Source organism: Styela clava, chromosome 14 (genome assembly GCF_964204865.1).
Source record: "Styela clava chromosome 14, kaStyClav1.hap1.2, whole genome shotgun sequence".
Classification (NCBI taxonomy): domain Eukaryota; kingdom Metazoa; phylum Chordata; class Ascidiacea; order Stolidobranchia; family Styelidae; genus Styela; species Styela clava.
In genome coordinates, this window is record NC_135263.1 from 17,430,961 (window position 1) to 17,445,157 (window position 14,197).

Here is a 14,197-nt window from a genome sequence, read left to right on the forward strand (position 1 = left end):
TGGCATGGGTTCGACTCAATCGTATTTTTTATAGTACAGTATTGGATCATAGCTAACTAACGTTAAACAATTCCGATTGGAAAGCAGACGATAATCGTTCGACTGCGCGATAGCGGGAATCAATAATAAGTTGGGAGAAATCGCACTTGCGCTTATTACCGCCTGTGTTATTCAAAATGTCTTGCAACGCCTGCTTAAAAAGTTGCGCCTGTTACCGACTACCGAGTCAACTTTGGTATTGGTCACATCAAGCAGGACGGCACAATTGACAGTATTCCAAGAATAAATAAATCATATAAGTTAGTTAAGTTACAAAGAAGTCGAAACGGATGATAAGTTAAAAGATAAAACAGGTAAAGCAATGCATTCCACGGGGCCGCCCGTGCTTCGCGTTCAACGGTGCTTCTTGAATGTTATGACATACTAATTATCCCTCGGGAAACTACCCTTGTATATCATTTAAATTAAATGGTGCACTTTTTTCGATACTGGATGCTACTGCGTTCCTTTTGTATTGTTATATTTCAAGAGATCGAAACAGCTGCATCCATTACTTTAGTCAGCTGCACGAAGACTGCCGGTTTCCAATTTTGTATTTTAAATAGAACTTTAAAAAGGCCCGTCGTGGATTAGAGTAATTGATATAATCTACGTCTTTTAACGAACGATTTCCCAGCGGAGAGTTGCGTTGCCTTTCTGGAAGGTCGTATCTGCGTACGCGGTTTATACCCGCCATATCAAGGTTCTTCGTAGACGTCTTTCAATCATGTACCCGTGTACGCTATGACCTTCGTTTACGTTAGGTGGGGGGTGAATTATTCAAATCGATATGGCAAATGAACAGTGGTAAGATTATGATTTGATGTGGATGTCAGAATTTGAAATTATTATAGGATTACTGCGCATTTCTGCAGTTAGCTAGCGCTTCTACGTGTTTACTTCTAATCTATTTCATTGCGCTATATTATATCTATTATATTGTAAGAAACCCAAGTCGTTTTAATTTTTTTGCATGAAATAAAATATTCTTAGCTTTGTTGTACTATCAGGCATAGGAACTGAAAAAATCGTAGTATTTGCAAAGTTTGAGTTCATCTGACTTCTCATTATTTTGACCATTTCCGACCAAATGCGACACTTTTGTACACATCCTAATATGCATTTGATATTCCCATTCTGTTTTAGTTCAGCGTAGGGTAAGATCCAATATTTTATAAATTTCACCTTGGATCTACCTTACGTGTCATATGATCGTAAGAAGGCTTTGAAACACTTAAATATCTAACTATGAATTTATTTACTTAATTTGAAGCAATATATATACAAGATCCATGTGACATCATTTTAATTTAGCGTTATATCGAGCGGGTTTATCTATTTACTCAACATTGTGAGATTGGTGGTGGCAAAACTTCCTTTTAAATTACTCCAGTACTTTATATGTATTATTCCTACTTCAGTTTGAAATTGTAAAGGACAAAAGATCGTTGCACTTTTAGCAGGAGTACTTGACTAAACATCGCGGGCACTAATGAGCGTCTGAGTTTCTTATGGTGAGCGTTTCTCAAGGTGACTTTGCCACTCCTTGTTAGCGTTCTCGGCGAAGTACACACACATATAATATAGCTTTATTTGCTGTATTTTCTGAAATGGTAATTGGGCTTATACTCTCGGCTGAGAAGAGCAAGGTTGTAAATTTTGTGTATATGTGTGTGGCTCACTGCGTTTAGTTGGTAATAATAAATAAATAACGTTTTAAGAGCGAGATTTACTCAGAAATATTATGAGATATTCCGATAGCCCGATATAAAAATCGAAACGTCGAGTGATGCCTAACCTTGTTCGCGAGGAATAAAAAAAAGTTTACACGTTTTTTGCTTTATAATCTTATTTCAAATATATGATTCCGTTATGTCATTTTTTCATTCTCCTTGATTATATTCTATATTGCAAGATATAAGTTATAATTTGTCGAGTTGGAATAAGAGTAATTTGGTATGAGCTATAGAATGTGAGACTAAATCCATGACAGTTTATTGTTATGATCTGTAATATATGTTAGGAGTGTATAACTATTAATAGCATCTACAATCAGTACAAATGCTTGATATATACCAGTTATGTAGACGGCATTCTGACGTAGACAAAAAAGGGTTAGTGAGCAAACTCTCAACGCTTTGCGTTCAATGATTTTCTTTGTGAATAAAATATCTTTCCATGGATAGGTAGGGTATGTTATCACTTAAAATCTTATCTTTTTGATTATTTAACAGTTTGTTCCAGTTATATTTATCCCTACTTAGTTTTTACACACAACGCCATCATGAATAAGTGCATGGAAAAATACGCGGCCAATGATGACTATCCTGATCTTAGTACTCACAACAATCACATGGCGCATGCACTCACTAAAGAGGTCTACGATAAACTAAGATTGAAAACAACTCCGACCGGTTTTACTCTAGACCGCGCAATCCAGACTGGAGTAGATAACCCAGGTATTCAAATTACGAATTGTTTCTTAGTTATATCGTAGAACAATCGATTTATCACTGGACATGTTGACTGTTTATATATTAAATGATATCCATTTAATAATGACATGTTCGAAAAAAATATATTTTGATAACACTATTTTAGAGTCTTGTTTCGTCATAATTATATTTCATTATGCATTTCACGAAAACGAAAGCCACTGGCATTTACGTAAACCTGGAAAAATGTGGTCTTAAAGATTCGGTAAATCAAGAGGTGTGAGTTGAACTTGACCTCCCAACTAAAGAATCGGTCAGCTGGATTGGATAATCGTTTTGTAATTAGGCCAGAAAGTTGAAATAACCGACTCGCGAAAATCGCAAATCTGAACATGTTAGGCTGGGGGAAACGTGAAGACGGTTTCAAATTTACAATTTCAGATTAAATAGCATTGTGTAAAACACCATTTCCAATATATTATGATAAATCTGTTCACCGTTATGATCAACTATGGACTCCCACAGATATATTAAGAAAACCCGCCCGATCTGCCTATGGAGGGCGTATAGTGGGAGGCGGCCTACCGCACGCAGACTCATTTCGACATTCTCCATAAAGGTCACCTTGTTAACGTCTCGTCTTGTTTATTTTCTTCTATGGTACACATTGCATAAAATCGAATATTTTATCATAGCACACACCTTGCGCAACGCGTGGTCTAATAAAGATGAACGTAATGTGTGACATTAAACTTGTGGTCGAGTCCAGGCGAAGTCGTCTCCTCTTAATTTGACAGCTAACCTGACCGAAGTCACGTATCCGTTATGTCAATTGAAAATTTAACGTTAATAAATATTCGTCGGTTTGTTTTACAGTGTAAACGAATTACCGTTTATGAGAAATCACGTTCGGTTAAGTATGGCCATAGCTTCCGACTCGCCTTTAAGTCATCATGATGTAGTTCACGCTAGAGCGAGACAATCTCTGACATAGCTAGTGACGTCACATTTTTGAAAGCCAGTAAATGCATTTGATAGGCGCCAACAACAATGATTGTCAATAGCTAACAAATATGGGAATGCATATTCAAGTGTGAAGCTGAATATAGCGATCAATCTTTTAAACCATGTTTTTCAAAAAAAAAAAACGCAATAGGGTGGAATGCACCTCTCACAAACAACGCTTGGTAACGATTGTTCTTTGATTGCCCCTTAAATTGTGATATTGGAATTCCTAAAATGAGTGAGCTATTAAAGGTTTAGAATTTCACTGGCCTTCGATTCTCTAGATTTCCATTCTGAATGATGGTGATTTCTTAGTGCTTTTGTGCATTTCTGACATTATAGATAAATCTACATTATAAGAAAGGTCAGATTAAACCGACAGGTCGTTGCTTACGCACTCGGAGATTTAAAAAGTTAACAAAAGAGAAATCCGGCTTTCAACGTAATTAAAATATTGACAACTAATCGAACAATGCAAAATATATGTTGAAGTCGCGCGACCAGTCTTATCTTAGAAACGCACAATGTCGCTTTCAGTAAACTTCAGAATAAAAGAGCACGTATTTCGTCGATTGCCACCGGTATTAAGAGCATTTGAGTTAATTAGTAAGAAACCTAGACATAGCGAGGTAAAGCGCAGAACTTGGGATGACTCTCATAAAGGTGTGTTATTCTCACTGTGTTTCAATGTGTTTTAAATTATATTTATGGGTAAGAATAAGAAAAACATCAACGGCGCCAAGTTAAGAAGTTCGATTGCTATTCTGCAGTTGTTCCGTTAAATTTAATTTTACCGATACAAGTTATTTTAAAAACTGGAATTCTGGAACTGCATTTGTTCACTTTATAAAGCAAAATACACGTTGGAGAATTACAAACTCCCAAATTGATTCACATTTTTTGATATTTCAGGACATCCATTCATCATGACAGTAGGATGTGTAGCTGGAGATGAGGAGAGTTATGACGTGTTTGCTGAATTATTCGATCCTGTCATCGAAGCTCGCCATAATGGTTACAAAAAGACTGATAAGCACAAGACTGATCTTGATCCAGCACATTTGAAGGTAAACAGACCAAAAAAGGTCGAATGAAATATGAAATCAATTACAACTCTAAAAGAAAAAAAGTTGAATTATCATTAACCAATGTGTATCTGAGAATTCTACTGTTGCTGGATGTGCCAAGTAGTAGTAACCATTCTGCAAAAATAAGCGCTCTATTAATTTGACCTACTCAAACTATGTAGATATGGAAGCAGAGGGGTCTGTAGAATCCGCATAGCATAGTAAGTTCCACTATTCTTAGTGAAACGAGCTGGCACTTGTAATCAGGATTTAAACCCGCGATAACTACATACGAATACGAACAAATGTTAACAACAAATTGTTTGTTACTATCATTCACGAATTTTAAAATTTTTGAAGGGAGGAGACAAGCTCGACGAAAAATACGTTCTTTCCTCACGTGTCCGCACTGGACGAAGCATCCGTGGATTGTCGCTGCCACCACACTGCAGTAGGGCAGAGCGACGTAAGGTCGAGGAAATTTCATGCAAGGGTAAGAATCCGGAATTATTATTACAGAATTGAAAAAATAACTGCTGGAATCAAAATTGTTTGACTATTGCTATTCAAAGCAATTTTGTGTCACGTAATTCTTGTAAATTTATAATTACTTTTTGTTCGTTTCAACAACAGCTTTGGCCAAATTGGATGGCGAATTGAAGGGAAAATACTACCCTCTAAGCAAGATGACTGATAAGGAACAAGATCAGCTTATTGAAGATCATTTCTTGTTTGACAAACCAGTCTCTCCTCTTCTTCTGGCATCTGGTATGGCACGTGACTGGCCCGATGGTCGTGGAATTTGGTAAGAATGGAATAAATTTTGATAAAGCTATGCTTAGTGTGTTTGCTTTCTCTCAAGCTGATGAAATTGAGTATCACTGTTACACTCAATCGAGAGGATTAAGATTTCGCTTACTTTGTAAGAATTGAAGCATATGATCAGATAAAGTACAGGTAAACAGACTTAATTTACGTAAGATTTATACAAAAAAAAAAATTATTTATGAAAGGCACAATGACAAAAAGAACTTCTTGGTCTGGGTAAACGAAGAAGATCATCTTCGTGTTATCTCCATGGAAAAAGGTGGAAACATGAAAGATGTCTTCAATCGCTGGTGCAAAGGACTTACACAGGTATGATGACGATAACTATATCTGTAGTTACAAACTTCCATATATATATACCTTAACAGGAGAGTCAAAAAAGTTTAAAAGTTTAATCGTCCACCCATGTCAGCTTAAGTTTTTATGTAGTTCTTATGACGTATGTTATATGTGAATGTGTACCTGACATGGGCAAACTACGGCCCGTCGGGTAATCTTATCTGGCACGCCTGATGCTGCCACAACCAAACTAAAACCAAATTGTGATGTTTTAGCTGAAAATAGCTCAAGCATTTTGTTGATATTGCGATTAAATTTAGTTTTGGCACGAGTCGTATTGTTTCCACCATTGCTTTTGTAACACTGTAAACATTGTTCATAATTGTAACTTTTTACGTCACACTTACATGGCTGAATTCAAAAATCCATTGTCTTCATTTTTAGGTTGAAACGTACATGAAAGAGCTGGGATACGAATACATGTGGAATGAACATCTTGGCTTCGTTTTGACATGTCCCAGTAACCTCGGAACCGGTGTTCGCGCTGGTGTCCACTTGAAAATCCCCAAACTTTCGGCTCATGCCAAGTTCGACGAAGCACTCAAGAAACTTCGTCTGCAGAAGAGAGGAACTGGTAAAAATTAACTAGTGTTTGCAACTATCTAAGAATTATTTAAACTATTATTATTGACGATTGTGCAAATTTCAAGCCACCATTTGTTTAATATGCGTGGTACGGAAGACACACGGTGGCACACGTTCGTCATTGGTAAATGTCTCGCTTGCTTTTTAAAAACTACATAATATCAGCTCTTTTTGGATAACTTATAAACGCCACCTAACGTATAAATTTAAATTTTTCGCTTCGTTTATAAAAAAAACTGTATCCAAATCATAATATTCTCTCTGTTTTAGGTGGAGTTGACACAGCAGCTGAAGGTGGTACTTTCGACATTTCAAACGCTGATCGACTCGGTTTCTCCGAAGTTGAACTTGTGCAGATGGTGATCGATGGTGTTGAATTCATGATTGAATGCGAAAAGAAATTGGAGAAAGGCCAATGCGTTAATGCTGATATCGATAAACTAGCACAAAAGTAAAACAAATATAATCTGACAAAAACAAACAGGCATAAAATAGAAAAAAAAGTATTAATTTATTTATTCTCATTTTTCGCTATAATCTATCTTCAAACTCCTTTAATTAAACAAATTTGTAATGCTGTGTTCAATATCTAATATAATTTTAATGAAATAAACTGATTATTCCTTCATTTGTTTGTCTAACTTGTGAAAATGTTCGGTGATGGGAGACAGAGTTAGAATCAGATCTATATCAGAAAAAAAGATACATACGAAGCCTAGTGCAGCGTTTCCCAACCTTTTCTGGTAGCGGACTACTCAGAAAATATCATGACTATCCGTAGACACAAAAATGCGTGGTAAACTGCCGGATTATATTTTGTTTTGAATGGTATTTTTGTGAATTCGACAAATCTGAGCTATTCGTACAACCCTTACGGTTTAGGAGCCACATGGCTGTACGTACCAGTGTGGAGGCAGTAAAGCAAAGAATCCTAAAGGAAAATACCCTGGTACGTGTACTACGGTAGCACCCGAAATTTTGCGATTAGCAATGTCTAAAAATTCGTTTTTAATCGGTCGAGGACCATCATAAGACAAAACGTATGGTGTTCTTCGTTTTATTTTCAGTATATATTTTGTATTGCCGCTTTTCAATTTAGAAAATTTAGGTTGCCACCATTGACACCTACCGCGATGCGCAAGTCGCGTCACCTGTTACCAAATTTTCGAATAGTAAATTGTTATTCGAATATATGCCCAGCCTTACTCAGTATCCAGTAATTATTGACTCGATTAATGTTGCGTGAATAAACTTGCTTTTTATGTTTTATGTAAATTCTAACGTAAATCTTAACTTGACTGATGGTTAAGTTTCGCAAAAACGTTTGCGGCCCGCAGTGAATTTCGGGCTCGTTGTGGACTCATTCAAACTCTCCGCGGACTCATTTGAGACCGCGGACTCGGGTTGGGAAACACTGGCCTAGTGGGTACTCCCGTAGTGTGTGTTGTGTACCAGGTTAGGGTAAGGGCATAATTTTATTCCGATTTTTCTTATTTTAGTTCTATTACGAGTTCGGGGACTGTCTGTGTTAGCCATGTGAATATACCATAGGTTTCAGTCCCTTTACACAACTTGATGTAAAAAAGACGAACAAAATTAGTTAACTCCATATGGTTCGCTGAAAGATTGTGAGGGGGTGCCTGACTTGCCTCATTCACGCTGTCTTTTGCTAGCTTGCAGGGTATCCATAATTTGAGTCAAAACGGGGTGGGAATCCCTTTTCACTACTTTTTGGACATAACAAAATTTTCTCAATTTTTCAACATATCTAATGATCAAAAGTTATAAGCAAGCATAAATATGTGTGATTTACCGTTAAAAAAAATTATGCCTTTTTAATGAAAATGTTACAAAAAATGGCAATTCATGATGAATACCGATGAGTCGCATTGAAGGTTTGCGAGTTTGTCAGTCCTGAATTAAAACTTACTAGTTTTCTGATCTTATATATGTATAACTTATATTATCGTGGTAGAATGGTGTCGCGAAAAAAAAACTCTGCTCTATAGCAAGGTTTCCCAACTTTTTTTCGCTGTGGACACCTAAATTTTGTTCAAAGTCGGATGGATCCCCAAGTGTTTATTGGAGATATCCAAGTTAAATGACTTGCTGTCTTAATAGAACTATTCAATTCTAGTGTACTCAGTATTATTATCATATATATTCAATTTTGGACTGCCATGGAGGTATTCCTGTGGACCTTGCTTGTCGAGTTTGAGCTTTTCGTTTGATTCGGGTACTAATGTTGCATATATATTCATTGCGATACTAATTTCAAATATTCGATGATCAAAGCATTTGAATTAGTGTATCAATGATAGGGTAACTTATTCAATTTTTTTTTATTATTTCCCTTTTTAATTCATAACCCTAAGATACCTCGAACAGATTGGAACGCTTTTTATCACCCAGTACCCAAAACAACAAGTTCAATTTAAAAGTTTAAAAAGCTTTAATTTTATAACAAAAATTATTGGTAAAAAAGGAATCGAGTTCCGTGGGGTCAAGTCCTTTGCTGCTTTGCGAATGAATGAAGTAAAATCGAGAAGCCATTCTCCGCTGAATTGTACGTTGGTAGATTAATTATGAATGGACAAACAGAAATGAATGGATTTGTCATTGGTAAGTGTCTTCGCGTTGACTAATACAACAAATTCGGAGTTATTCAATACTTTTGATAAATTCTTAGTCACATGATGTTCAAATAAGACAGCCTGCTAGTGTCAACATGAGACCGTTCCTACTTCCAAAGGCCATAAACCTTTTTGTGATCCAATTTAACACTAATCTAAGTACGAGTGCTCTTTCGTTTGTTTCAGTTTATCCAACAACATGAGAAAGGTGCAACAATTCTTGATTTTCATGTAGTATATATGGTTCCATTACATTTGAACCCACGTACATTTGAACCCATGACAATTGCACCTGTATGCTATTGCACCTATGGAATTTTTTTTGTTTCACGGATAGTTAAACCCATACTAACCCTAACCCATGGGTTTTAGCACCCGCATATAGATTGAACCCGTGGATATACGCATGGGTTCAAATGTACATGGGTTCAAATGTACGGTCACCAGTATATATGTATAATTCCTGTGTCAAATATCTTACAGTAAATATACCTATAAACGTGGCTGGTGAAATTCCAACCGCGCAGTGTCATAATAAAACGAAATATATATTGCAATTGAAATGAATGTTAGTCGTGTCGTAAGTAACGAGTTTCATATTTTAATTAATTCGGATTCATAACGTTATTGCAAATATTATACAAGAGAAGGGAGGTGTTGGTTGCGCATGTAAGCTGATTGATTGAAAAATAATCCGATTTAAGATAATCAGTGACAAAATGGCCATCCGCATTCATTAACAATTATCCATATCTCCACATGCACATGATTAAATCTGCCAGTATCAGGGTTTATACGTTTACAGCAAATTGGATATTGATTCTTGAAACCGAATAATACTTCTTCAATATTGATGCGACGCGTACGTCGTACGAATTAACGATTTGGTCGCCGGGAGTACTTTCTATCTCGTTCGGATCGATATAGGCGAAAAAGGCGAAGCCAAACCATAAATACCGGTTCAACTCAAGGACCTTCAGTACATTTGTTGAATTACTACTACGCAGTCTTTCTACGACAAATCTTTACCTACACCATGGCAAACTCAAGAGCCTCTTATTCTAGCCAAGAAGAATATCCAGATTTAAAGAATCACAACAATCACATGTCAAACTGTCTCAGTGAAGAAATCTATGCAAATCTGAAGAACAAAACAACTCGTAATGGATTCACTATCGACAATTGTATCCAAACAGGAGTGGACAACCCAGGTATACTATTAGTATTGTATGATAATTTTTGTTTTTTTTATAAAAATTGTTATCTGTTATGAACAAAAATTCTGGTTTGCTTGTAAGTACGCTGCAAAAATATGATCCACAAGACACCGCCCTCTGCAACGCTACCAGTTGGGTCCTGTTTCGTTATCAACAATTTTTCCATATTACTGAAATTTACTTTAGAAAAATTTCGACACTTCTTTAAATCGCATTAAGTTTGGAGCTCAAACCTATATAAAATACAAGCTGAATGGATTGAGATTGGAAGAAACATTTGTAAACCAAAACAGAACTATATATACGTGTGGAAATTATATCGATTAGTTTCAGCGTCCAATGCACTCACTCAAATTGGTTCATTCCCTCATGCATAATTCACGTAGCACCCAGCAAAATTAAATATTAATCTTTCAAAATGGTTGTATCGATGCACTGCGTGATTTCAACACAATATAGGCTACTTTCCCCAATTCTTAGACGAAAGCCTGTCTGTTGATAACTATACTAGTAGAAAATTTGCATTGGCACCTCTTTTTATAGCATTTTCCATAGCATACCAATGGAAATACGACCGGAAACCTGATTGAAATGAATTTGACACTTCAAACTATGTCTACAAAAGTATAAAATTTTTAAAGCGCTGGTAAAAACAATAAAATAATATTAAATGAACTTTAATAAAGGTGAAACTATAGGACCCTATTTTATATCGCTACATATCAATACTTAATCGACCTGTTGTATTTGTCTAGGACACCCGTTTATTATGACCGTTGGATGCGTGGCAGGAGATGAAGAAAGCTACGAAGTATTCGCAGATTTGTTTGATCCTGTTATTGAAGCTCGGCATAATGGATATAAAAAGACTGATACTCATAAAACCGATCTCGACCCATCTCATATCAAGGTAACAATCTTATTCCAAAGCCGTTTCTTTTGATAGTGGAGAAAGTGTATTAAATATAATATTTGTTTACGCATTCTCAGGGCGGTGACAAGTTAGACGAGAAGTATGTCCTCTCTTCCCGAGTACGCACAGGCCGTAGTATAAGAGGTTTCTGTCTTCCACCTCATTCATCAAGAGCGGAGAGGCGAAAAGTTGAAAATATTTCATGCGAAGGTATATAATATTGAACTCTCCTATCAAGAAAAAGATTTGCTTGAAATACTGAGAAGCGAACGAATTCAAACAACTTTCATGTTGTTGTGCATCAATTATTAACATACAATATCTTGATATTTTTATCGCACAGCTCTTGCAAAACTATCTGGTGATCTGAAAGGAAAATACTATTCTTTGGCGGAGATGACGCCAGAACAACAAGAAAAACTGATTGAAGATCATTTTCTGTTCGACAAGCCAGTGTCTCCTCTTCTTTTGTCTTCGGGAATGGCTAGAGATTGGCCAGATGCTAGAGGAATTTGGTACGTATTGCCTGACATAATTTGAAATCACCAATCCCAAAATACTCAAATTCGAGAAATAAGCCACATTGAACCTAATATACGTTTTTAGGCACAACGACAAGAAAAACTTTTTAGTTTGGGTGAACGAAGAAGATCATCTTCGTGTGATATCAATGCAAAAAGGCGGAAATATGAAAGAAGTTTTCACTCGTTGGTGCAAAGGACTTAAGGAGGTAAATTTTATAACACCATTCGTTTATTATATATTATCTTACTTATTGCGTATGCATGCTCCTATATATAAATACAGAAACATTTAGTTTTAAGCGCTATATTTCATGCAACATATTGTTCCTAGCACAACAAAATTTAACTCAAGCTTAGGAATTATTACAGAAGTTTGTCTAAAAGATGCAACATAAGCCATTTGCAAAATGACAAGAACTTATTATATAAACTTTACGGTGACCGTACATTTGAACCCACGTACATTCGAACCCATGTGTATATCCGCGGGTTCAATCAATATGCGGGTGCTAAAACCGATGGGTTAGGTTAGTATGGGTACAAATATCCGTAAAACCAAAATAATTCCATAGGTGCAATAGTATGCAGGTGCAATTGTCGTGGGTTCAAATGTACGTGAGTTCAAATGTAATGGAACCAAACTTTACTCATATATATATATATATATATGTTCATTATCCTCTTCGTACACGCACATATACAAGTAGACGCGAGCATTAGTTGAAAAATTTCATTTGTTACATAAAACTCTGTATGATGGGCATATGTTGACAAAGTATAAATTTTGTGTATAAATGTGTAGGCAAATTCTCAAACAGTGGCAACATTTTGAACAGTTGACGTATATACACTCGAGTACAGGTCCAGGATTAACACGTCTTTCTTATATCTTACAGTTTGAGAAAAACATCAAATCAGCAGGATATGAACTGATGTGGAATGAACATCTCGGCTATATACTTACTTGCCCCAGTAACTTGGGAACAGGAGTTCGTGCAGGTGTTCATCTCAAGATCCCACATCTGTCAAAACACGAAAAATTCCAAAGCTTGCTGAAGAAACTTCGGTTGCAAAAGAGAGGAACTGGTATTACTTTTATTTTATAAATTGCAAACTGCAGATTAATTATTCATGGATAGTCGTTGTGAGACCACAAAGAATTGAAATTTGCAAAACTGTACTTAAATTTCCATCGATACCATATGACTGGTTTTTGCGGCTGTTTAAAGATTTATGTATATTCATAATTATCTAGTTTAGAATAGTAATGAAGTACGATAGTTATGGTTAATTTATATAGACAGATACCACCTACCAATTCGCTCGTTAAACACTTCAACGCATTTTATTTGCTTTTATGCTTTGCCAAAAGAACTTAATGCTAGAAAAATATATTTAAAATTCGAACAGCATATGTTTTCAGAAATACTGATTTTAAGCCAGTATTTCAATAATTTTTCTTTTAAAAACTCATTCGAATTCATAAAAAAAAATCTGATTTTCAAAATATGCGAATTTTTTCTATGGATCACAGATTAATTTTCATACCCAATATATTTAATTTATAATCATCCAAAAACCTCATAATGGTTAGTGCTATAATCAAGTCGGATGAGGTGTTAAAGTTTGTCTCTTGGTTCGGTTGGCAACACAGGCCCAGCACTCAACCAAGGGTGCAATAACAATATTATATAATATGAATCAAACTTAACTATTACGCGATATAATTTATATGCGTGAATATGGATTTCATTGATATTTTTATTTGAAATACAGGTGGAGTGGATACCGCAGCTGAGGGAGGAACGTTTGATATATCAAACGCAGATCGACTCGGATTTTCAGAAGTTGAACTTGTGCAGATGGTCATTGATGGCGTTGGATTTATGATTGAATGCGAGAAGAAGTTGGAGAAAGGTCGATCCATCGATGCTGATATTGATAAAGTTCAACAGAAATGAATATCGTTGTAAATATTGTTTTGAGTGTTCAAATGTTTATATATCCTCCATTCATATGTTTACGAAATTGGTACTAGTGATTTATGGTATTGTTTGAATATGACACAAGAAATACACTGCTTTTTAACTGGTATGCTATGTGCAACCGAGCCTTTATTTGCAAGAAAAATTCTAGTTATCAGTTGAACTGAAAACTGTTAGTAATGGCAGAGTTGAGTCTTTAGGCGGGCATGTAACATATTGAAATAAAACCAACTTGAACGTAACATGAAGTTGAATCGAAAACGATCAAGACGTTAATAAAATCTGAATCAATTGAATTTATCACCGATATCTTTATTCAGCGGTATATTGACTTACTGTAAGCAGCATTTGTCAGTCCACTGTTTATCAAAATAGCTCATTACCGATAGTAGCTATACGTTGAAAGATAGAGAAACTCCCAAATTCGGTTCAATTGCAGACCTTTGTTTCGAGGAGCCTAAACCTGATAAAACTTTTAGATTTTTTCAACAAATGGTGAGAATATAAGTAAAATTTTTTATGTGGAATGAGACATCAGTTTTGAGAATATATTTGCAACATTCAATTGATGGAGAGGCGAGATTTTTAATAGAAATAGGACGTATATATATATATTCTTACTTGGAC

The 14,197-nt window shown here is 35.7% G+C and overlaps 1 protein-coding gene across 1 annotated transcript; it reads left to right on the forward strand.

Moving 5' to 3' along the window:
- Positions 1-2,252: 2,252 nt before the first annotated feature.
- On the forward strand, positions 2,253-13,679 carry LOC120340629 (creatine kinase, flagellar-like). Its single transcript, XM_039408935.2, has 14 exons — positions 2,253-2,498; positions 4,392-4,546; positions 4,907-5,039; positions 5,180-5,351; positions 5,560-5,683; positions 6,098-6,287; positions 6,569-6,749; positions 9,982-10,142; positions 10,904-11,058; positions 11,139-11,271; positions 11,405-11,576; positions 11,668-11,791; positions 12,482-12,671; positions 13,362-13,679. Exons 1-14 carry the CDS (start codon positions 2,324-2,326, stop codon positions 13,544-13,546), a joined length of 2,250 nt encoding a protein of 749 aa, XP_039264869.1. The 5' UTR covers positions 2,253-2,323; the 3' UTR covers positions 13,547-13,679.
- The last annotated feature ends 518 nt before the right edge of the window (positions 13,680-14,197 follow it).

Bases quoted from the DNA above. Each gene is read 5' to 3' on its own strand.
- LOC120340629 (XM_039408935.2), top strand. From the start codon at position 2,324: ATGAATAAGTGCATGGAAAAATACGCGGCCAATGATGACTATCCTGAT. The intron at 2,499-4,391 runs GTATTCAAATTA...TTGATATTTCAG, and splicing joins GACTGGAGTAGATAACCCAG to GACATCCATTCATCATGACA. The intron at 11,272-11,404 runs GTATATAATATT...TTTATCGCACAG, and splicing joins TGAAAATATTTCATGCGAAG to CTCTTGCAAAACTATCTGGT.